General features: G+C 38.6%; 1 protein-coding gene across 1 annotated transcript in view; it reads left to right on the top strand.

The window, feature by feature from the left end:
• Positions 1-25,808, top strand: part of MSRB3 (methionine sulfoxide reductase B3) — a 79,668-nt gene that overhangs the window by 24,021 nt on the left and 29,839 nt on the right. Inside the window, exons 3-5 of the mRNA XM_053978544.1 lie at positions 8,838-8,946; positions 10,767-10,844; positions 21,128-21,156. Of these exons, the coding sequence (XP_053834519.1) occupies positions 8,838-8,946; positions 10,767-10,844; positions 21,128-21,156 (216 nt within the window). The remainder of the gene's footprint in view (positions 1-8,837; positions 8,947-10,766; positions 10,845-21,127; positions 21,157-25,808) is intronic.

The raw sequence follows: 25,808 nt of genomic DNA, 5'->3' as shown, positions 1-25,808 counted from the left end.
CATAATAGAGCATAACATTATCATATTTTTGGAATGGCTTTAAAATGAGTTTTAAAAATTACATATAGCTGTCTTAATGGGAGTATATTTGATGTTGTACTATATTTACAAAAATTCCTTTTGTACAATAGTATTCCATCTAGAATGCCTTACTTAATGCATTTTAAGACAAAATTTATTAGTAGATATCTCTTTGGGTGTAATACTCTTAAAAGTGCCTGATACTTGCCAAACTTGGGATCACAAAGAAGACTAGAAGCCTTCTGTTACATTCCCTAGAGGTTGTACTCTGGTTTTTTTGCTCTTTTTAAGTCTTTGTTCTGGTGGAGTTTTGTACTCTTCCTCATCAGCTCAGGGGACAGATGGTGCTTGTCCCTGGCCCACCTGGATGGAGGCTCCTCAGTGATTCTTGCACTGAGAAGCACTGGGATGATGAGACATTTCTTGTGCTCCCAGATCATGCACAAAGATGGTCCCTTAATGTGTAATCTTTTAAGGTTGTTTTCATTCCCTTCCTGCTCTCATGTTAGATCCACCACAAGCCATTTCCACCTTTCTTGCAGGAATGTTTTAATTCTAAGCGTTCATAAATTTCCTGTGTTCCATTCCTGAGCCTTCTGTAGCTCAGGCTTAGTGTGTTTTCTGCTTAGTTGGGTATGGAAAAGATGAATTTTCAGCAGGGTGTTTCGGAGTTTTAAAGTTTCTCATGAAAGGTTACTTTAGTTATTGGAGTGTCAATAACTAAACTTGTCAATAACTAACTTGTCAATAAACTTGTAAATAACTATTGTCAATAACAATAACTTTAGTTATTGGAGTGTCTAACAGGAGGACTAAGAAGTCCTTTAAGGACTGCCTTCACTTTTTTCCTTTCAGTTAAAAGCAACTCCTGGCTTTGTCTTTTCTCTGAGGAGTATGTGATGAAGGTTTCAGAGAAGAATGTGGTGTAAAGGAGAGACGGCAGCACACAGAAAGAAATGAGATTTTCTATATTGCTGAACTAAGGGAGGATAAGCAAGAAAACGTGCAAGAAGTAATGTGAGCCCTAAAGTCAGTAAGAGTGTGTTTGGGAAACAATGGAGGAGATGATCATTTGGGGACTTTATGAGCTTGGAATTTGATGGAACCTTGAATGGGTCTGGAATGTGGACTGGGAATCAGGCCCTAGAGGCTCGAACATTACCATACCTTAGCCACTAGGTTAACCATAGATTCCTACAGTATAGATCATGACCTGGGGGTAAATGGGTAGAGACGAGTTGTGTCCCAGAGAATGCTAAGAAGGGGAAATTGTTCTTAGTTACAAGCTAAATATGTATCTCAGTTTGTGATTTCCTTCAAAGGAAGCTGTGTTGGGTAGGGATGCATGGCTAGGGTACAAAGGTGCCCCTTGCTCTGTCTGGAGAAGAGGTTCTTGTGGGACAGGAGGTGCTGGCAGCCCTGGTGTGGTGCTGGCAGCTTTGTGCATTGTGGGTAAGAACTCCCCCATCAATGCTCTGGTCCAGGTCAGGGCGTCCCGAGGAGAGCAGAGCAGGGAAAGGCTTGACCGAACCCTCTTAAAGCCCTTTTACAGGGCTTGATCCCATCTTCTTGACCAATAAGGCATGGCTGAATTTTAACTAAACATAAGGAATTCCAGAAGGCCCATTAGGGAATGAAGTTGGCAGTTACAAACCTTGAGAGGGGAGTGGGCTACAGTGTTTTCTGTGGTGGTCATAGCAGAGCATGAACTGGAGCAGTGTCCCGGCAGTTCCTGTCTTCATGCTCGGTATGCCCCTCAATGCTTGGAGAAGCGGGATGAAAGGCCACAGAGCAGGCAGTGCTTCTGCAAAAGCGTTCCTTACCCTCCACAGCTGGAGACAGATCAAGTTTTTTAGGGGGTTAGATCGGGGCTGCTATAGAGAATTGGAGGAGAGGAAAAACCTTCCCCCAGCTCTCTCCTTTCCTCCACCCCCATCCCAAGTATGGATTGCGGCACCTTGAGTCTTGAAATCCAGTGCTCATTTCACAGGCCACACATCACTATTGTGGAGGAAGCAGCAGGAGGATTTAGCAAAAGCCTGAATGCCAAAATAAGCTACACACCACTGCTGGAAAATGCTGACTTTTTAATTGTTTCTGCTGCAGGGTTAAACCTTTATTAAAGCTGTGTGAATAAGCTTATTTTGATGACTTACTGAAATATTTTAAATGCAGAAGGTAGCATAAAGCACTCTTACTAAATTCACCTTGATCCCACTGTTAATAAAATGCTTTTCCGTATGTTGGGCATCCTTTTATTGATTCTGTCAGAAATCTATTGACCAGATAAAGAGTGCTCAGTGTCTCTGTCTTCCTTGTTTTTAATTTAAACAAATGTAGTGCCTGTGAAAGGTGCTAGGATAATATCAGCAAAACAAAAGTCTCTTTATCTGTTAGAGGGAGAGGAAGAGAAATCCATCATTATAAATATTCCCCTCTCCACTGCTGTACCAATAGATCTTGATCTTGTCTTGCCTGGTTTGCATCCAAGAGTAAGGCAAATAGGTCAGCTGCCCTGTGCACTCTGTCTTTGGCCATCTTAGCAGAAACGATAACAAATGTGGCAGTTTATAACATAATGAGCTTTTGCTCCACTTAATTGAAGGTTGTTCTATTCACCAACCTCTGCTGAGCAGCCGCATGTTGTTGTTGCAGTAATAGTAGTGAAGATGACAGCTCAAAAAGCTCCAGAGGAAACTGCCTTCATCTCCTCCAGCTAATGCAGAGTAGTGGTGGACTCCTCTCTGTCGTTATAATTTGGAAAGGTTGTGAGACCAAGATTGTGTCTGGTAGTGACATTTATTTCATTGATGTCAGACATGGAAGTAAAGTAGACATGCCTAGAGAGGACAAAAGGATTTCTGATTTTATTTCCCCCTTTCCCACTAAGCAAAACACTTCAGTCTTTTGTTAAATGTTTTTTACATTCACATGGAGGAGAGGCAGCTTCAGATTTCTTTTCCAGAGAATGTCTCTTTGGCTTGTATGGCTGCCTTAGCGTAACTTGCTGCAAGCAGGTTTGCAGACCCGTGGAAACAACAGATGCTGTCTATATGGGCCTGCCTGCTGGGGACCCAGTACCACTTTCTGTGGAGAGAAAACAAGTGCATAAAGATGCATTAGCTGTCAGTTCGGGAATTTTTTTTTTTTTTTTTTTTTTTTTTTTTTTTTATTAAACAAGAGTTGTGCTGATGACCAGGTGGGAGAAAAAATGTGACAGCTCTGTTACTTGATTGTATGGGAAGTTTGCAAATTTGCAGAAAAGGGGCTTGCCCTTCCCTTGTGACCAGCTGACCCTCCTGGTGTTAAGTAAATAATTTTTTTTAAAGACAGTTAGTTTTTGGGTGGTGTTCTTTTAAGATAGAACCTGGAATTTGACCCAAAATTCAAACTGTTGTCCTGGTACCTGGCTTTTGGATTTTCAACGCACAATATAGTGGAAATGGTCTTCGCTCCATTACTTCTAATGCTTGCATGAAACTGCAAATGGTATTTCAACAGCAGGTGGGAGTTTGCTACCTACAGCAAGAAAGCAAAGGAACCACAGATCTGTTTTTCAATGTGTAAAACATTTACAGGGTTTTTTAATGTTTGAATTTTACTTTAACCTGACTTCCAAAGATTTCCAAGGGAGTTCTGAAACTGAAGTTTCAGTTTCTTTTGCAACATTTATCCTAGTCACCAGCAGGCCAAGGTAATTTGAAATGGCTCGTGAGGGGATTATAAAAAGAACTATCATGTCAAATACAGGTTTTCTAAAACTCTGTTTTCCAAATACAAGCCAATAGAACTGTTTGCAATGTAACTGTTCTCAAGACCTGTTCTTTTTTAGACTAGATAGCAGTTCCTGGCTTGCTTGCAGTGAGAGAACACTGCAGCATTCTCCCGAGGCTGAAGACTAGAGGCTGCAGAGAAGAAATTAAACAGAAATTAAAATATGTGAGAGAGAGTTGTGAGTTTGCCTTTTCTTAATCAGACAGTGAAGCAAAACTGGCAACAAGAGGCATAAACTGTGAAATGAACTTTGAAGTAATAAGAAATGAGAAATTCCACTTTTAAAAATACTAAGTGTTAGCAATAGCATATGTAAGGATATTTATTTAAGGAAATGTATGCAAATATTTTTTAACTTTGTGGAATTCCTCTTAATATCAGTTTGAGGTAATTTACCATCAATCTACCAAGGTCTGACTCGCTCATGATGGGACAGACTTTGTGAAGCAAAGAGATGTATACTAAGAGCCAGATCCTGTAATCTGATGTACAGTCATAGACCTTTAAGTAGCTATGCATATTCTTAATGAACTGCCTGCACAGATCCCATTGCAGGACCGGGGCTGGGGTGGGATATGAAAAATAAAAGGTACTGTAAGGCCCCTAAAAAATGCTTGGTTATATTAAAAGAAATAGTACTGAAAACTAGAAGCCAAATTTATTATATGGCTGTGCTCTGCTGGAACATTTGATCTTGCTGTATTTAGTTCGGGAAGTCTAAGTGATATGTGCTTAGTGCATGACCATAATGTCCATTAATGCTAGTGGAATATAAGCATAGGTAGAAGAGGGAAAATGTATGTTGTGTCTTCCATGCAGTTGAAATACTGAGTTAATTTCAGTGATAGGAAGCAACAAAACATAAGAGAGAATTGTTAGAATGGTTCAAAAGAGTGTTTGATATAGGAGAGCTATCAGGCAAAATGCCATCATATTTCAGGGCATGTCAGACACTAATCACCAACCTGTGGTGTGTTGGAACAGATGAGGGGCTGAGTTGAGGAGTAATGGTCTGCTAACTTGTGTCCATCTGTCTGAACATATCTTGTTGCTGGTTTTCTTGCTTAAAAGGAAGGAATGTTATGAACCACAGGTTTGAAAAAGTCAGTTGGAACTTACATGTGAGGTGAGATGCTTAATGTCTTCATTATCAGGTCAACACCCAGAAAATACTTTCTGTTCACTTAATTTGTACAGCAGACTTCAGAGTTGAGCTCTGAAATGCCCATAGCCTACAGGTGAATAGTAAATGGCAGCATGCATTGCCTTCCTTTTCAGAAAAAAAACCCCATTCCTAAACATAAGAATACTGTGAAGTGTCCAAGAAGAGTTTATGTTGATATTTGTTTCACCCTCCTTAGCTTTTTTTTTTTTTTCATTAAGATTTGTGAGGTTGGTCTTTTCTTCACAAAGCCTTCCATCCTGCTCCAGGATAATAAGTGCCTTCAGCACTGCTGTAGCTGTTGCCAGAGGGCTGAAGGAGCTTCCTGCATACTGCTCTTCTTAGGAGTGCCAACCCCAAAGAAGGCACCATGGGGTGCTGATTAGAGAGATTTAATCTGGCCTCCGATCCTGCAGTGGATCAAAGGGGATTTTGTCCGCCTTTGCAGGCAGTTCACCTCTTAACAGCTGCATCTAACTGGAGTTCAGAACTATCTTGGGGTTTTCTAAAAGTCATTGCTGAGAACACCATCTCCAAGGAACAAGAGTGCTAATACAGATCCTATGAATCCAGGCTCTCTTATTCTCGTACTGCATTTAATTTAGCCTCACCTTTAATCAGTAACCACACTGATATAATACTGTTTGCAGAACTGATGACCTTTTGTCTCATTTGCCTCAAACTGTATGATTTGCCAGTGAACTCTGAGCCTGCCTTTATGGCTGAGCTGCTGAAGCATTTTGTTGTCTGTATGGACCCTTTCCAGAGCCCAAACCTCATCCCATCTATGGAGAACCAGGCTGAGGAAGGTGGTCAGCCTGCCTGTTTATTCTCTGGTTTGATAATGAGCTTGATAACAGCTCCATTACTAGTGGAAGTTTTTCTTATATTGGGTGTCTTTGTATAGCTTTATGTTGTCTCCTCCCAGGATACAAACAGTTGGCTTGAATGTGACAGTCATCTCATGTCATAAAGGAACAGCTGCAAAACCAGAAGCAAACACTCTTTACTGAAAATTATGCACTTTTGTCCATCTTGAACATAATTATTTTCCTAACTGAAGGAATGTATTCCTAGAATCTCATCTTGTAGTTTCCAGGATTAATTGCATTTTTATAGAAGCTTGTAGGCTATCCCCATTTCAGATAAAATACCCTTATATCCTCTGCAGTCAGGGATGAGTCTTGCTTTACTTATTTGCCTCTATGGTAATAGGGAAATAGTGTGATCCATTTACTGAGCTATTTGTTTGTTGCCAGCAGTTAAATAATAAGTACAATAAATTGAATAGGGCCATTCTTGAATGCTGAAGGCTGGACCAAGAGATTTCCTTTATAATTTGTAGTGCAACTTTTTGTGGATCAATACTCAAATTACAAACTTGAAGAATCCTTTACTGGGGTCAGTTGCATTTTACCCCAGTGCAGTTTGGCAAAATTCCCCTGCAGACATAAATAATTGTTTGTATTATAAAACATATGGTTAATTATTAAAACAAGGCATACAAAAGATCTTTTTTTAACATGCTTCCTACTTCTGATCATTGTTGTGGATCATGTGGCATCTAGAAATTTTCTTATGCATATAGTGAACCCATAGATTGGAGAACATTAAATTTGTAAACGAGATGAAAATTATTTAAGGAAAGTAAAGAGGGCATGCTGACTATTTTTATAAACACTCAGTATTTTCTCTTTTTTCAAACTGAAGTTATGCTTAGTTTGCTTTTTTGCAGCTTCAGCAGCAGTTAAGTAGCAAATAGAATTTATTTTTTTTTAATTACAGTAGATAGTTTAAAAAGTGAAGAGATGTTGGTTCGTAAGATTCTTTGTTGCTCTCTAGACTACTTGTTAAAACTGAAATTGTAGAGAAAAGATTGTCTCTCAAACAATTTCTTTCTGAACTGCGTAATGCAAGATAACAATAGCTATTTATATAATGCATATGCTTTCTTTCCCTGTTAGCTATACTTTGAAAGACTTATTAGTCCTAGAGTCCTGCACGTTTGGAGAATAAAAACCTCCAAAGTTTGACATCCTTAAATAAGCAACCAAATGTTATAAAGAACAAACCTCACTTACAGTTAGGAAACAATATTTACATTTAAGGTTGAAAAGCCAGGATGTAGGAAAATTTTGCTAATTTGGAAGGTGACCTTTAAGTGCACCAAAACCAAATAATTTGTAAGCTATGGCACAGGGCACATTCCTGCAAAATTTGTGTGAATACTGCTTTAGTGGTTCTTGAAAGACAAACAAAGAGACCTGGAATGAAATCTTTATCCCTCTCCCAAATAAGATTGAAGTTAACAAAGGCATACAGCAGTGCTCTTTCAAAGCTTGCCATTAAAACGAAGACTCTGCAGCACAGCTAATGAGATGGGTCAGAGTGGAAAACAATCTGTTTTTAAGAATGTTTAGATCAAAAGTAATTTCTAATCTATGAAATAAAGTCGCTTTTCAATACTTCTCTTTCACTAGTAAAGCTTTTTATGTTTGCACTATTTACTTCAATCAGATGTTTTCAATTTTACTTTTTTCTTCCTGAAAATACTTCCTAGAGTTAGTCAGTAGTGACCAACAGCATTATTCTTTTTCTCTCTCCCCTATTCACCCACCCCCACACTTTAAAAAATTGAGAAAAGAAGAGGGGGAGGAAGAAAGAAACATCTTTTCTTAAATGATTTGCAAGCATCTGTGCTCTAAGCTACTTTTTATGAACGCTCCTTAGTAATGACTCAAGGTAAAAAAGCAGAAAAGCATCCAATGTTAGGAAATTGCAATCCAATACCATGTAATTTAAACCTGCCATTGCCTCTCCTGTACTAAATGACATACAGATGGGTAGCTCTGTTGCCTCTACTTTGGGAACACAATTGGTCTTTTTATGAGTGTATATACATTATTAGCAAAAAATATTTTTGTCAGGAGTGTTTATTTCTTATCGTACCATATTTTAATTACTGTCATAATTACAGTGCTTTTTCCCTGCTGCATTTTGTCAGGTAATTTTTGCCAATGCTTATCAAAGTTACCTGAATATTTTGCAATTTATGTTACTACTTTGGGAATTTTCATTCCCAAAAGTACCTTATTTTTGTGTTTTGCTTTCGCAATGTGGATTTTTGCACTATACAAATGTTGATTTTTTTACAGTAATCCTTATGTACTCCTTGGATTTTCTGTGTGAACTAAGCAAAGTGTTAAGATTAGATTTTCAGAGGCGGGTAATTTCAACAGCAACCCTCCTTTGCAACAAGTTTATTGTTGAACCTTGAACAGCTTTGTGCATAAAGAAATTACTTACTCCTTAGGACTCCTATTCTAGTGCTTCAACAGTGAAAAAATAAAAAGGCTACTGTTATAAAGGATGAGGATGCAACTAGAAATTAAATCAACCTTACTGTAATTCTGAAGGTTAGAGTTGTTTTCAGCTACTTTAAAGGGTACTGAAATTGCCAGATGTCATGGCTAAACATCATATGCCCATTACCATAAGTCTCCAATATAGATTTCTTGTAAAGAATGTTTCAGCTGTAGTTGGGATTTTTGCAGATCTTTTTTTTAATGGTCAAAAACTGGTACTTTCTCGTGAATGACTGTGTTCGCAACAATTTAGTGTATAACACACCAAAGGGCTTTGGCTGTAGCACATTGTCACTGCTCCAGTGGAATCACCTGGCTCTCTATAAAAATTCTTTTCTATACTTATATTTGAATAAATAATCAGCTGCAGTTCAGCTGAGCCATTCTTTGTGCATTAGGGACCAGCCTGATCATTGACAAGTGAATGCAGAAGCTATACTGTGGCTGTCTGCCAAAGCAATTATTCAGGATTTAAGCTAAAAAGGCTCCTTCTCCCATATCCTCTCCTTTTGCAGGGTCATGTAGGGATAAAAAGGACTGTAAGGTGGTCTTTTCCCAGGAGGAGCTGAGGAAGCGGCTGACACCCCTGCAGTACCATGTCACTCAGGAGAAGGGGACTGAAAGGTAAGGTGGGATGAAGGAAACTCAGATCTAAAAACACAGGCATCTTTCTTTTTCACCCCTCCTCTTACTGCTGTTTCCTCATCTTCCCTACCAAGTTTTGTCGGTTGTTTTCTTCTTCTTCCAGGATTTCTGCACTTGTTTACTAACCCCTACAAATTAACACTACTGCAAAGACAAGCATCTACAACAGGGGGGCCAGGACCAAGGGTCTTGTGTGACTTTTCTTTTAATGAACACTGCATGTCTTATAAAGTCACCAGGCTCATATTTAGAGTCTGTTTTTAGTTTACTACAAAACGTGTGGAAGTAATAGTGGTTTAGGTACACTTTTTTTGGAAGACATCGCAGTAAGCAGAACCACGAGGGAAATGGCCCTGTGCCAGGAGGCTGGAGTTTTGAAGGTGGCCATTGTAAGTATAGACGTTTTGGCTGCAGAAAGAAGGTAGCATAATTTAGTTCTTTTCCACCCCACTCCAATTTCTTTTTGAAGCACATGTGGAGAAGGTATTTATTGGCTCATTTGTGGTTGGAATGTCAAAAATTTTCAATAACTGCCCTCACATGGCTTTAGTCACTGGAACCCAGCCTCAAGTCCTGGAGGGGAAAAAAAAGGACAGACTTCCAAGATTGTTTTTAGTGAATAAAATCTCTCTCTCTCAGCTGATTCCAGCCAAAGGTAACTTGCCAAGGCGCAGCCATTTTTTGTTGTCTAATTTATACCACTGAATTTGGCGTAAGGCCCTGGCTTTACCTCTGCTCTAAATGTACTAATGATGTAACTGCTTGTTTTCATTCATGAGCTGAAAGGACTCCCCGCTGCACGTGGGGTCCTGGTTTATAGGCAAACTTCTTCCTGACAGTGCTGAATTTGGTGGCTGAACGTGCCAGAGAGGCTGGTGGGGACAATCCCCCTCTCCACCCCAGCCCTCTCTGTCCTGCTGCAGCCCTGGTGGGGCATGGGGATGGTTGCCTTTGCTGGGAGGTCCATCTTGCCTTCCCCCCAGCCCTCCACGCTCTTGTGTACAGGACCAACAACGTGATTTAATGCACACAAACAATCGGAGATTAGGTCATTCTTAAAAATCCTGTTTATAAAAAAAATTGGGCCTCATAAAAAGGGTGAAAGGATAATAAAAACAAGCTGCTGAGCACATAGGCTTTTTGTTGGGCTAGCGCAGCTGATTCGTATTAGGTGAATGACCTCCTAGCCTTTTAGATTGTTAACTTAGAAAAATATTCCCTTAAAGCTGGAATATTGCTTTTCAACTGAAAATATAAGGCGCGCACAGCTTGAAATCCTGGACCAATTATTTCATTTTCAGCTACAATGTCTCTGCTGCCTGGGCAGCCGGTGTTGGCCTGACCCAGCATCACGGCTCTGCAGCGCCCGGGCGGCCTCACACCTCGCTCCACTGCAGCTGCCGAGCCCTGCACGCGGCACAGACGTGTCACAGCAAGGTGCGGCAGGTTGAGCTACGTGCCAAACAATCCGTGTTTACAAAAACTTGACATTTCACTTGCCAGATAGGGGAAGATTTCTGTTTTATGCTTTTTGGTTTTGTTGTTGCTCCAGCCTTTGAACTGTGCGACAATTTGCTTCCTTTTGCATGATGCGTAACATCCGAGGCACACTAACAAGGACATTCCCCTTTTCCTGTGCCTACTTTATTTGCTACCTTTAATAAAAAACAGCTGCCAACTTAGAAATCGTGGGGTTCTTCTATAACATTTTTCTACAGACTCAGCTACTTTAAAAATTAAAAAAAAAAAAAAAAAAATCCTTTATTTAATTTTAAAATGTAGTGTTGTTTATTTCCCAGTGCCTTTGAGGGGGAGTACACACACCATAAAGCTCAAGGAATATACAAATGTGTTGTTTGTGGAACTCCTTTATTCAAGTGAGTATGCTAAATATAGTTTTGAGATTTCTGTCTCTTAGGTTATGTATAATCTTGTATATATTTCATACATAATTGTATAAGACCATTTCATAGAATCACAGAATGGTGAAGTCATTCTTTTAAGGAATACAAGAGAAGCAATGTAAATAATGCAGTAGTAAAATTAGTCTTATAGTAAATATAAAAAATTAGGATAAATAAGATAGGAAGATGACATTCAGGTAAAGGAGGAAATATGACAGGAAAAAAAATTAGTACTTTAATTTTTTTTTCTATATGCAGCTCTGCCAAGTAATTGTAACAGTCTTTCCCTGTGTCAATAGATACTGAGTTTTGACTGTTAGAATTACTTACAGGTAGCTTTAAGAGATACCAGGTGGTGATGCCGAATTTTACATACATCATTTTGGCTGATGATGGAGAAAAAAGTAGATGCTTTTTTCTTAGAATTCAAGCAGTTGAGAAAACAAAACCTAGTTAAATTTCATTACTTACTGAATTACCATTCATCCCAATTAGCACACATGGAGAGCTGGTTTAAAAATACTCTTTAGAAGTACTGTGGGAATTATGGCCCTAAATTTGATTCTAAAAGCAGTGCTGATTGAATTCCCTTGATCACTGCATTGTTCACAGATTCACTTGTTGTTTATTCACTTGTGCTTTTTCTTATTTCTGGCTGCTTGTATTTATTATGTTGAAGAACTTAATTTTTTTCTTTTTTTTCCCCCTCAGCTCACTCTAACTTAATCCCTTGCACTTAAAGAGGTACCTTTACAGGAGCATGAAGCAGGAAGGTCAGGATAGCACTAACAGAGAATATTGTGCCAGTAATAGGTTAAAGGAAAATACAATTGATGTAGTTCTAGAATCACCAGATGTGGTAGTGATAGTTGTCCTCAGGAGACCGTCTGTAAAATTAAAGAAGCACCTCATCTGTGTAATGTTTGATTCCTCTGTCAGAAGGATTACCTGCAGAAACTGGTAATAATGTGAATCTTTTGGGTTGAAAATCTGATGGTTACAGACACAGCCAAGACAACAGTCTCATGTCATTTGTTACTATGGTCCTTGGCTTGAGGGTGCAAAGTGGGGATCCAAACTCTCCATAGCCTGTTTTTCTACTCTGCCGCTTAGACATTCCACTGCTTGCTATAGCTAAATCTTTTGTGGGGAGATCCTGGCTCTGTTGAAGCAAATTCATATTTAGCAAATGAATACAATGGAGTCAGGATTTCAAGACTACCTTCTACCTTCAAGACTGGCTTCCTTTCTATCATCTGATGGAGAAAGAGTAGGGGTTCTTTGCGGGGTGAGTTTTGGACAGCAGTAGTATACATAAATTAATGTGAACTAGTTTCTAGTTGCTTTCAAAATAGTTTTATGATGGGAAAAATCTGCAATATGAGACTTAACTGTGATTATCTCAAGTGCACAGTATGCTCTGGCATAGTCTTGAGTTAATGAGTTGGATTTCTCTTTTTAAAATGAGCTATATGGAAATATCTCTGTTTTCAGATTCTCTTTGAGACTCTTGTGGATTTTATGGGATGAGACAGAGAAAGAGGGAAGTTATTTTTTAATTTTAATAATTCCCAGGCCAGTGGGCACCTGAAGAAAACGCTTGACCTATTGTGTCCTGAGATTAGATTGGCCTTAACTCAGTCCCCCCAAAGTCTTTGTGTTGCCTTATGAGCTCTTGCTACCTCTGGCCTACATCTAATTCAGACAGTTTTTCTGAAGTGCCTGACAACAGTGGGAAAAAAATGCAGAAGCCAGTAGGACTCCATCTTCTTTTGTTTATTGACCTCAAAATATCAGTATATGATGTCTTCCTCAGCCAGGAAAGATAGATTTCTGAATCTTGGTCATTGATTCAGCTCAGACAGCTAAAAAAAAGTGAGAAGGAAACATAGATAAGAGAATGCAAAATACATGCTTTTTACATTTTCACCACAAATGTAAATTTCTGAAGTATTTCCTTAGGAGTAAGATGGTAGTACAATACAAAGAAAGTCTATTTCCCCATTTAAAATGCGAGTAATTTTTGTGGTGGCATGGGATTTTTTTTTTTGTGGTTTCTTTTTGTAATTCCCTAATAGTCATCTGAAACTTGTATTTACATTTGTTTCTCATTGATGTCCATTAATTTTTTTGTCTTTATGTCGTTGTAATTTGTAAATATATATACTTGGACTATGGACCTGTCAGTTTAACTAGGAAAGAGACTGGAGCTTCAGCAGTAATATTAACAAACTTCAACTTTTAACATTTCTGATTTACGTTGTTTCATTGCCATGTGACACACGAGGTCAGGGAACATATGAATTTTACACTCCAGATGAAAGACCTGTTTTTTGGTAAGTCTTTAAAATAGAACTTTGTCTCTATCACACGGAAGATAAAAGAATCTATTAGGAATGTCACATCTCTTCATCTACCTATTTGTGCCTATTTGTGCTAGTGCTATGAGAAACCTCCCAAGCTTTATGGGAGGACATGCTTTAACTTTTTCCACAATCAAAGGTGCCTCACACATAAAATGCATAATCATTTTATTCAATGCTATTGAATCTTACTATTCTATCTCTGAACTTTCACACCACACAGTCTCCTAGATCCCAGTACAGCTGCCTAAAAAAGCAATAAATGAGAGAGCCAATAAAATAATCTCAAGAACGTCCTTTTCTGCAGGCCAGTCCTTATGCAGTTTTGTGTTGCACTTACTTCAATCTAGCTGTAGGCTTATGCTAAAAGAAGGAGCCCTGCTGCCCCGCCTTTCTCTAGGGTGTTTTTTCATGGCTTTCTCTTTGCTGGACCTCACCTGGTGTGGCTGGAGCATGTCTCAGTGCAGAACTTGCATCTGAGAGACAACTAATAAGCCCAAGAAAAAGTCCTTATACTTATCGACCATAGCCACTTGTGTTAATTTTTTATCAGCCATGTTTATCATGTCTGGACAGCCTCCACAGCAGGGCTGTGTTTTTCTTTATCAGTTCACAAAGTGCCACCTACGCCACCCAAATCCTCAGCGTTTTCCAAGGGGAAACTGTAGGTTTGTAGGTGCCTACTTTAATTTTTCAAGGCACTTTCTTATACATTATTCAAAAATACCATTCTGTCCACAGCCATGGAAACAGGAGGTTAAAATGGACCTGAGTGAAATCCATGACTCGTGCTACTGCCATAGGAGAGAATCTATTCCATATTTAATAAACCATGGTCATGTCCTTTACCATATGCAGGACTGTGAGAAAGATGTGGTATAGATGGAAACTGAGAAGCCTGGGAGAATGATTTCCTTTTAAAAATGAAATATTATTGTTTTGTCAGTTTCTAGTTTTTAGGGCCAAAGACTAAATTACCAAGTCTTCATAAAACACCCACTGCTGCCCTTATTGCTTCCTGGACGGAATTCTTGGTAATGGTGCTGGCTCTTCTGAACATGTACTAGCAGACATAGCAACAGCCTTATCCATGTTATGTTTTCATTTGGTTTTTTGTTGAGCTCTGTCAGGTTTTCTCAACATCTCTCAGACATCCAATCAAGAGAAAATGAAAGAGTGGCTGGGCAATGTTATTGTACCATTAATATAGTACCACTCTTGCCTTCACAAGACAAGGAAGGATTTCAGTCATCAGGCCAGATCTCTACAAGGAATTTCCTTGCACCAGTGCTGTGTGCTTAATGAATGGTCTTTAAGCTTTCTTACTGATCTCTTATATTCTTTGAGGAAGACATATGAAAAATCAGCACTGGTTATCTGTCTAGGAGAGTCCATGTGACATCAATGATATGGTTTCTCTAGTACAGCTAGAGGACTACTTGAGCAACTTCATCTGTCTTCACTGTCTCTTAGTGTCCTTAAAAGACTGTCAAACCCAGCAGTTTCTAATTAATGACATTTGTTTGAAGTAAGTTCGTTCTCATCAGTGTAGGAATCAACAAATTATCTAGGTTAGAAAAGACTATTAAGGTCATTGGGTCCAACTGTTAATCCAGCACTACCAAGCCCACCATTAAAGCATGTTTCCAAGTGGCACATCTACACATCTTTTAAATACTTTCTGTCATGGTGACACAAACACTTCCCTGGGCAGTCTGTTCTAGTGCTTGACAATGCTTGCCATGTACAAATTTTACTAACGTTCAATCCAAACCTCCTCTGGTACAACATGAAGCAATTTCCTCTCATTCTGTTGCTTGTTACTTGGGAGAAGAGCTCAACACCCACATGGCTACACCCTTCTTTCAGGTAGTTGTAGACAGTGATAGGGCCTTCCCTCAACATCCATTTTGTGCTCCCGATCCTTATCCTTCTCTGCATACACTCCAGCACCGCAATGTTCTTCTTGTGGGGAGCCCAAAACTGAACAGGAGATGCAGCCTCACAAGTGCTGAGTACAAGAGATGATCCTTGCATAGATTCTGATTTTACCATCCTTGCACAGATACTGATTCTAGTATGAATTTCATTGTTGTTTTCAGTGTAAAAGTACAATGTATTCTTTGTAAACTTTTAAGTCTGATATATTTTTCCTTGTTTGAAATTTATGCTGCTTAGTATTGACTGTTCATCAGTCACTCTGCTTGGAAGAAGTAATTTTCAGCTGGTTTTAACCTACTTTATGCTTTACTATGGGCACGTATGTACCTCACGTAAAAATCAGGTAGGGTGGATTGTTATGGATTATGACTGCAGAAGATATATATTTATATGTTTATCTGTTTATAGCTCTCACATTAAAGACATTCTGTCTCTCTGGACTGAACTCACCCAGAGGCTACTCTTCACCATCACTGGAGGTACATAAGAGATGTAGATGTGGCACTTAAAAACACAGTTTAGTGGTAAACTTGGCAGCACTTAATTAGTGGTTGGACTTTTAATGATCTTAAAGGTATTGTCCAACCTAAATAATTGTCTGATGTTAAAATGCTCATTTTGAATTTGGCTTTTCATCAATATGGAGAACAGAATTTATCACATCATCTGTCAATAGTGATTTTTTTTTCTTTAACCAGGCTTATTAAGGAATTTATACAGTGTAATGCTGACTCCACGTCAATCCTTTTGCAATAATAAAACTGTATCATTTAATCTATTTGCCAAATTCAGCCAAATTTTTCAGGGAAATAGTTATTAAACCTCAAAGATATTAAGTCCTTAAAGCAATAAGAAAATCAGGAGAGAGAGAGCATATTCAAGTTCTCTTTGAGGAGAGGCCTGAGTAAGAGTTTAACTATATTACTAGATTATAGCAGATAATATTATTGAAAATAATATATATTATTATATTATAACTGAGAATCCACATGAGGGTTGAAGAGAGACAGGCATTAGGGATGTCCAGCTCTGGGAAATATCTGTGAGTTGTTTTGCTGCCTGAGACACCACAAGATCTGTCCCCTGGCCACAGCGCAGCAGCAAGCCCAGCTTTGCTCTTTCTGCTTGGTTCTTAAAGCTTGGGGACTTCTCAAATTCCCTGATGGTGTGGGTCTTATAAATTCCTGAATAGTTACATCAGGTATTTTTTTTTACATTGGAATATTGCTGCGTTTTCTTTTCTGGAAGCTTGACTTTCAGGAGCTTCCAGAAGCTATTTGGAGCTTCACCTCATGAGTATGACCAGTGACTGCTTTCCAGATAATGGTTTACATTTTCAGAAGGGTTATGTCTATACTTAAAAATAAAATGGAGAAAGTCTCTTCTCTGGCTCTAAAGGCAAATGACAAGACATAGTTTGTGTTTTTAACATCATTTCCTCTACTCTGAAACAGAGTGGCCTGTTCATTCTGCTTTTGGGGAATGGTCCCCGGCCTGAGCCTCCCCTGCAGTTTGCCTAGTTCCTGTCTAGGGTTCTCATCAGCATGATAAGGGCCAATGCAGTGTCCAGGGATATGTTCACAACTGAGCATTACTGTCCTGTCCGTCTTTAGCTTCCTAGCGCTGCTGTAGCAGGAGCACTGATACTGCAGCTAGGTATATTCTGTACCACTGGGAGGCAAACACAGGAGAGAGAGGATTGATTGTATTCTGTTCAGTCACCTGGACCAGGACATGGGTTAGCTTGGATTGCATCAGGAGCCTGCTAGATCATCATCTCTTCAGCAAACTGCCCATGCCAATATGGAATAAAATTCCTTGGAAATCAAATACTGAAGATGTGAGGAAAGAAGACAAAGGACTCTCACATGATTTATAGTTTTCTCAATCATGTTCATAATTCCTTTAAGTATACATGGTACAATCATTAATACTACCACTATTACAATCAACACAGTAAGTCTCTGGACTAGAATATTTTTTAACTATAGGCTAGTTCATTTAGTACATGTCCATTTTCCTGTAAATATGATCCTGCAATGATGCATATGACTGTAACAGATCTTTACTCTATCAAAGTCCTTTTCAAAGAGAAGTAGTATATTGAATATCTGCCCATATCAATGTTCTGTTTAGCACACTTAAAGCACAGCCTTGCAAAGGAACAGCCTGGTATAAACTGCTAATGCAAAGGCCTAGTAAAGCCAAGATGAATAAATTACTTCTTCCATGTTAAAATGCAAGGATCAGAACTGCAGAGTACTTTCTGAGAGAGTTGTGGGGCTTCCAAAGGCTGTCCCCTATGTTCCCTCAACAAAACCTATACAAACCTGTTAAATACTTCATCATGAAAGGTAAAAGGAAAGGCAGTTTTAACACAACAGCAGAGGTTCTGCAGTAAGTCCTCTTTCCTCTCTCTTTGACAAAGGCCTGCTTCCCTGGCACGTAGCAGGTCTGTGTTAATTTCAGCTGTAGTATGTCTGTTGACACTGTAATTTGTGGCACTGAACAACTGCAGTTTAGTCATACTTAGGAAGGCAATAGTTTAAAATTCAGACTATAGGAACACATAATGCTTATCATTACTCCATTTTTCTCTCTTTCTTAGTACTTGGCAATCTGAAGATCTGGTATACGACGTCTTTTAGAAGAAAGAGATTGAAACCCTGCATCTCTTTGCAGTACAGATAAAATGGCCATCATATATTCTATTGTTTGTGTTTGACTTAATTATTCCTGGGATCTTTGCAAGTATTGCAGCAGCTTGTGCTTAGCTAAATCTTTCCAGTAGCTCACTATTTCCTCACATATGGTGTGTTGGTAGCTGAGCCTACTTGACATTTTTATTGCCATGTGTTGTGTGTATTTGAGCCATATCGAAGCTGGAAATGAAAAGCACTTTATAAATACCCTCTTGTTCCTCTTCATGCATATAGACTCCTTTCCAAACATATTTATGAATGATTACCTGGCTTTCAGAATATTCCTATATAGGAGACAGAAGTAGAGAAAATATGCAGAAAGCTATTATCTGTTCATTTGGGGGTGGGAGGGTGGGGCATGGTGTTGGGGTGTTCCCCTCTGCCTGTGATAAATGATAAAAGACAATTTGTACAGTCAGGACCTAGCTCTGTAATGCACATCTTGTCTGGCAGGATGCTTATGCTGGATATCAGATTATGTACTATGATAACAATGTACTGAGGAGTTTTTTCCTTCTAGTTAATGAAGTTTTAAAAATATAAAGGAGTCAGTGAATATTCTTGTGTGTAGCAGAACATCCCTTTGGAATGTACTTTCAGTATTTAATTTTATCCTATTTAATGACCATGTTTAAGTTGAGCATTTTTAACACCTATGTGCAATTAGTCTTTGACATTTTGTCTAATGTGGTGTTGAGAAGCAGATATGAATACTGGAAGAAGGGAAAAAATGCTGCTTTCATTAAAATGGCTGTAAGCTTTGTCATTCCTTCAAGTAGCCAAGGTGACTTTGTGTTCTTGCAGAGTGCTTCTCTCACATCTTCCACTTGTTGCTTATTTACAATGCCAAAGTTGCTTCATTATTTTCCTCCACTTTTTTTGTGCCTTACTAAGATCTCTAACAGTTTCTGTAATACTGTATCCTAAATTTTACATTATGTAAAACATAATGTTTTCCTAAGGGGAAATGGTAACCATAACATATGTGACCCTCCTGCTCTTGATAGCTCCTAGTACTACCTCCCATGTTGTGTTTTCTTTCATAGTTATTCTGCTGTTGCCAGACAAAGTTTGATTCATTTATCACCCCCATATCAGTTTTCTGATGTGTTGTCCAGTAATTTATGACTGTTTGGAGCTTTTGGTACTCATTACAATGACCCTTGTGACCCTCCTCCCCATGCATGCTCTGCCACCTTGGCCCTTGGGCCAGTTTGTTGAAGCCACAAATTGCAGTGCATGTGTCCATTACAAGCCATTCAGGCTGAGAAGCAAGAGCTCTGTTTGACTAACTAATAGGGAGTATCTACAATTTAGGCAACGAGAAGCTGATTGAGCAGATGCTGCGGGTAAGATTCGTGCATTGTGTCTGACTATGTAGCAGTGAGGTGTTGCTGATGCTGTAATGAGCGAGAGAGAATAGTAGGTATAGGTATAGGTAATAGGCAGGTATACAGCAGTTTGAGGAGAATATTGGAAATAAAACACTGAGTAAGTGGCTTTAATTCTAACTCAGTGGAATTTCCCCCAGGTTACCACATTTCACAGGGTGGGGACTTCATCCTGCTGGTCTAAATACCAATTGAATTATGCTGCCAAACAGAGCACGGGCTGGTGCCCTGGGCAGTAACTGGTGCTGATATTTGTGAAAGCATGTCAGCAACATGCTTTCTTTGTTCAGTGCTTTTGGTGGTACTAAAAATATTAATTATGAAGATAAGCCTTTTTCCTCTCACCTTTTCATCTCCTGAAAGTTATATTTAAGACAAAATATTGTGAGCACTGGAGGAAGGTATAGAATGAGCAAGATGGGAGAAGAGAGTTGTTTCCTCTCTGATGACTTTAATAGTGTGAGCCTGTTAATTTTTAAAATTATAATTGATTTTATATTTATTTGCTGTAGCACAGATATTTGGTATACAATTACAATGCAAGTTATATAAAAATGTAGAGTGCATGTAAAAGACATTTACATGTAATAGCATGTACTAGCTTGTAAAATAAAAGTTGAAAATAAATCTGTAATTAGTTTTTGAGCTTCAGACATTTGTTTCTGAAAAAAGGACTGTAACTTCCCAAAAATACATCCCTTCCCTGTTACAATGTAGAAGGATCCAACATTGTACTTCCTCCTCAGAATTTCTGGAGAAATGCATTTTGCTGCCAACGTGCTTTAACAGGTCTCCTGCTGGTCAGACCTTGTGTCCTGCTGTGACAGCCATGACCATGTGTGCAACTGATTGTTAGTGGGCGATATAAATCTGATTGGAACATGCCTGTTAATTGGTTTGAGAGCTCAATATAGACAATGCTGTCTTGTAGCAGATTGTGTAGATAGCCCTAGACATAGGGTTAATTCTGCTTGACAGCACATCAGCAGCATCTTGAGTAATTACCCAACTTAAGTTTTCCCACAGTTGAATTGAGACCTTCAAAGGCTTCTACATTTACAAGTATTATTAACCAATATCTGAAACATGATGTTCCCACAAGGGCTAATTTCTAATTCTTTTTATTAAATATACAGGTTATAGGGTTCATTTGCTAAGTGTTAAGCCCTTAGAAGAAAACACTACTTGTTAGGGAGAGAAAAATCTGCAGTGCACGACCAAAGCTAATGGTGCATAATGCACACATCATTGTCTTTTTGCAAAGACTTTAAAACAAGTTAAAATTTAGGTCTGGCTCCCTTCCTCTCTTCCACCCCCCACTTTCCACTTTTAAGAAAATCAAACCACTTACTCCTATAGCAGAATGAGTAAATTGAAGACACACACAAACAAAAACCGCCTAGGATGTTGCACAATTAAGTACAGATCATTGGATACAATACATATGACATTAATGAAACAGTATCTGCTTCAAAAATAGATTGAAAACATTCATGAATGAATTAAATTCTCCTAATGACTTTTCAAAAATGAAAATGAATGAAAACTATTTAATTCATACAAACAACTGTATGCTATGATTCAGAGTATATACTTTAATCCTAGTTCAATTTTTTTTCTTCATTTAGTGATTTGTTTTTTAAAATATCTTCTTTGTAACTATAGCATAGAAAACAGTAAAATATTAAAGATAATAATTATTATTTGAGTTGAAATGCCTTTGAATGCATTACATGTTAATTTACAGAGTTAGACAGTGTGGGTAAAGATGGTATTTGCTGGGGGGATCAGTCTGACAAATGGCTTTTATGGCATACAGCAGTTCTTGTAACTTATGATCTTTTTATTTTCTTTTTCAGGTCAGAAACAAAGTTTGACTCCAATTCAGGTATGTTTACATTTACAGTGTTTTACTGAATGTACACTATTCAGGTTAATCTCAAAAGAGTAGTTTATCAGTTCAAGTTCAGCTTAGTTTTAAACAAACTGGGGTAGGTCAGCCCTAAAAAGGATCTTCATTTCTCACCCTCTGAAAACAGCATTGTTACTGTGAAACATTTGCTTTCATTCCTTTCATTAGTTCCGGTCTCTTTACATTTTCCCAAAAGATGATAGAGAAGATGTATCTTGCAACAGGCTTTAATTGATCCACAAAAATTATAATACAAATAAATGAAAATACAGACTAAAGCAATTGGAGGATTGAAGTTTGAAAATGATCACTGCAATAGAGCAGAATGTTTTTTTCCTGGTGGACAAAAACATTTCATGGGAATTTGAAGTCAGTGCAGCCTCTCTGTCACGAAACAGATGATTTGTCATCAAATTTTCGTGACAGATGCAGGTACACAATGCATGCCAGACCAGTCTGTAGAGCTCAGTTGAGGAGGATTACCAAAAAGCAATCTCTCCCAAGATGTCTTTTTAAAGAATTGTAATGTGTTGTAGGGACTGGGAGGGAAATGAAGGTTAGTCTAACAGGATAATGCGTATCTAACAAGACAAAACCACAGGACAACAAACGGGACCAGTTGGAGGCAAAACCAGATATCCTAATACCAGACTATTACTTATTCAGTTCACTATTCCTAGGTGTTTCTTAAAGTGAAACAATAATAAATTAAGAATAGGCTATTGTCCTGAAGCTAGGTAAAATGTCCATTGCCTGAAAAGGTAATTCAAAATACATTTTTTTTAAGATGAAAAAGTCTGTTTTAAACAGGAAACCTGATATTATTGTGGCAATTTTGGTTTTAGGCCAATGTTATGTTCTATATAGTTTGCTTAATGCAGTGATTATAATTGCTTATAATGTTATGAATTTTACAATGGATATTAATCAGGTTGGTTATGGAATGGCACGTTTCCTTTTATCCCAGTTCCTTTATCCCAGTGGGCTTTAAATATGAGGTATTACATTGCTTTTTCTTTCTACATTAGATTTTATCTTTGGAACTATATGGGAGTGAAATGTACAGCAGGAAGCATTTAAATAGCCAATGCCTGCATCTTGTATACTTGCGTCATCTTGCTCCTATTATGATTCTAGTCTGTGAGTTTGAGGTTACTTGCTTTAAATATTTCTTGAATAAACTCTATGCTAAGATTGATTTTTGGATCTTGACTAAAGAGAGGGATTGCATGAGGGATAGCTTCACACATTTTCTGCCATTACCCCCTTTATTTTAGTGCAGTCACCAAAACTAGGGTGTGGAGCAGAATGTCACATGTCTGCTTTTCTGCTGAAGGGAAAATGCTCTCTGCAGAGCTTCAATTTGCTTGGTGGCTTAAGCTACAAGTAGCTTTCTGACTCTTCTGAAGCAGTTCTCCTGTCAGGTACACTGTTCTGCCTGCCACCACCTTGGCAGCGAAGGCAGGGGCATGGCTTTTCCTAGGGTAGTGGTAGAAGTTTGGCACTATTGCAGCTGTGGTGTGGCCCTGCTCAGTACATGTCACCAGGCCTTTCTGCCCTGGGCTCCTGGTCCCATTTTAATCTTTGCCCCAAATGCTGTACTTGGAACGGAGAATTACTAAGGTTTAACACCTCGTTCTCATCAGTGCTGTGTCTCTTGGCACAGGTTTTGGCTAACAACGAAGGGTAGATGTTAAAACCAAGAAACACCAAGGCTGAAAACCCCCTTATCATTGTGAGAGGTACAGCTGCCTTCTCTTTACAGGGAGAGCACTCATTTCTTCCACCAAGAAGCTGTTCATGACAGTCAGATGGCACAAGGACTCGAAGTTTCTTTTGTTCCCAATATGTAAGAGCAGAGGAGAAGTGAAGATACCGGCAACATCTGATTTTGTTTCCCTACCAAAAAGAATTTGCTATAACTTTCCCAAACCAGACAATAATCCCAGACCTCCTGCTGAGTGAATGAACCCTGTTCACTCAAGGTGTATTGGCGATGGCATCCTTGTTTAAAAAACTCTTCTTTTGTGTGTGGGGGTGCAATGCCATGCGTAGCACCATGGTCTCCATTACACAGGCCTTTAAAAATTGTCAGTGTAGTGTTGGTTTAAAAAGGGCTGCTGGCATCTGAGTCTGTATTTATGCAACCTCAAGTTTCTTGGAGACACCTTAAGGTATTTTCACATCCCTAATTTCATTTTGAATTCCCTAGACTGTCATTCCTAAGTAAAATAATGATCCCACAAACTGGAACAAACATGCTTTGTTCTCATTTATCTTATGTTACTCAAAACAGTTCAAGTGTTGAACATGAGAATGAGGAAATTTTATTATAGAATACATATTTTTTTTTCCCAGGGAGTTGTTCCAGAACTATTGCTTGCTCTAAATTAACTCCAGTGTTAATTCCAGTTAACTTGCAAGTCTAGATATGCCCTTAATTTATCAATGCTTATTATACTTGTCTTTCCTAGAAATATTTGTGAAGCACTGAAGAATTAAAAGAAGTCTTTCTGAAGCAAGTACAAAGTCAGAAATACAGCATTTAAAGTACCCAGTAGGCTCACTGCAAATGTAACCCTGGAAATGTTGTTCAACACTGAAATATTAGACAAATATTGTCAAAAGAAGATTAATTGGAACTTGAGCATTAACTTAAAAGAAGGCTGCAAAATTCCTACAGTGATGATCAGGATTTATCATGCAAATAACTATAACATCTGTAGGGGATACACATTCTTCATATCATGACTAACAGCTCCATCTGAGAAACTTCTTTTTCTCTGCTAACTCTTTATAAGTCTACAGCTGGCAGAATTTCTGTCTCAGAGACCATGGGGTTAGCTTCATGCTGTTACAAGATCTTATAAATGAAACAATTTTGCTTTCCTGACATAATGTGATGAATTCTACTGGTACTGAAAATAGATGTTTTTCTAACAAAGTACTTGAAAGCAAAAATGGTTGTTGGAAAAATATTTCTTTTTCCTCACAATTTGTTAGAGAACAAAGTAAACCACAAAAAGAAACACAGGTGAAACAATTTTGTTCTTATTATCAGTATTCTGTTAGTGTTTAAAATGCTTATTGTGCTATGTGCTTGGTTAGAAGATTTCAGAATTTAAGAATATAAGAATTACATTGGAATAATTAATTGAATTAATTTGATGAATGATAAATAGATTTTTGCTTTTTTTTAATTTAGGGTGCTTCAGGGTGCTGCTCCATAACAGGATGAAACTCTAGGTTGCAAAAGCTGTTGCTGAACACTTTAAATCCCACCTTAGTGGGATTTAAGTACCAAAAATAAGCTAAGAAAACGCAAACAACTGACGCAGCATGCCCCCTAGTCATCAGGGAATGGTAATGGTGAATTTCCTACTGCCTACTGGGAGGGCTAGAGTTTTCTTGGGGCATCTCCTGTAATATTTCCTGCATCCTGCATGTCACTGTGGAGGTGAGATGTCATATTCAAGTTAGAGTGTTCGTAGTGAAATCATGGGCAAAAAAAATTCCATTTGGTTCTGTTTAAAAAAGAAAGGACAAATTAATGGACCATATGCAAGGACTCCAGTGGAGTCTTTTTTGTATATCTGCCACTCAAACCATGGAATGTAGAAAGTCAGAGAGCACAGGGTGCAAGAGGGACAGTCAGGGAAGCACCATGCTGTAGGAACATATCTGTGTACTGAAGAAAAAGAGTGCCCAAGGACACACAGTGCCTTCAGCTGTGTCCATCATCTGCTGTGCCAGCTTCACACTTCTCTCAAAAAAAGAGACGTATCTTCAAAACCTGTTCTTCTGTCTCCCTGCTTCTACATATCAAATGAAATGCAAAATAATGTATGTGCTTTTATGTCACTGTTTGTATCAATACTTTGGAAACATTCCAGTTAGTATTAGGAATTAATATATAATAGCTGCCCATGCACCTAAAGGCTGTCCTGAGGGACAGCTACACATGAGCTTTTATTGGATTCCTGCTGCCCCAGCAGTCAAATACAAAGCAAGTCAAGGAGCTCCCAAGAGTTCCTGGAATTTCTTTTGCCGGCCTTGTCTGGACTCACAGTGTCAGCCAGTGACTCTGAAGGTCATTTCTCCTCTCTGCACATCGCATTTTCCACCAGAATGAGCGTATCCCCATGTCTTCAGCACTGCACAATGCTGCCACCCCTATATCCCCATCACGATTCCCATCCTTTCCTTTCTTACCTCTTGTGTTTACTGGTATCTTTCCTTTAAGGTGGCCACTACAATGTTCTAACTTGCAAGGATACATGATTCACCACAGGTGCTAGAGAAGAGATGAACAAAATTATAAGGTTAGAGGTGTTTTCCTCTCACAAATTCCTCTTGGCTACATTTCCAGATGTTCTGCAACGGGCTTTCCAAACTCTCTGTATCAGCCCTGATTTCCCCTAGCCTGTCATCAGTCCCATTGTATGCAAATCATCAGTACAACTATTAAGAGTATAAGGAATCCTCTGCCCAAGTAAGAGAGAAATGGATACCAAAAGGCATTTTGGAAGTGAGTAACTTTCACCGACTGTTACTAACAGGGAAGCATAAAAGAAATGTAACTTGCCTGATACCTTAGGTTGACAAAGCAGCAAGGTACTTAGTAAAAG

The sequence above is a fragment of the Vidua macroura genome, chromosome 5, assembly GCF_024509145.1.
Source record: "Vidua macroura isolate BioBank_ID:100142 chromosome 5, ASM2450914v1, whole genome shotgun sequence".
Lineage (NCBI taxonomy): Eukaryota > Metazoa > Chordata > Aves > Passeriformes > Viduidae > Vidua > Vidua macroura.
Note: the sequence above shows the minus strand (reverse complement) of the source record. Positions and strands in the feature narration are given on the sequence as shown.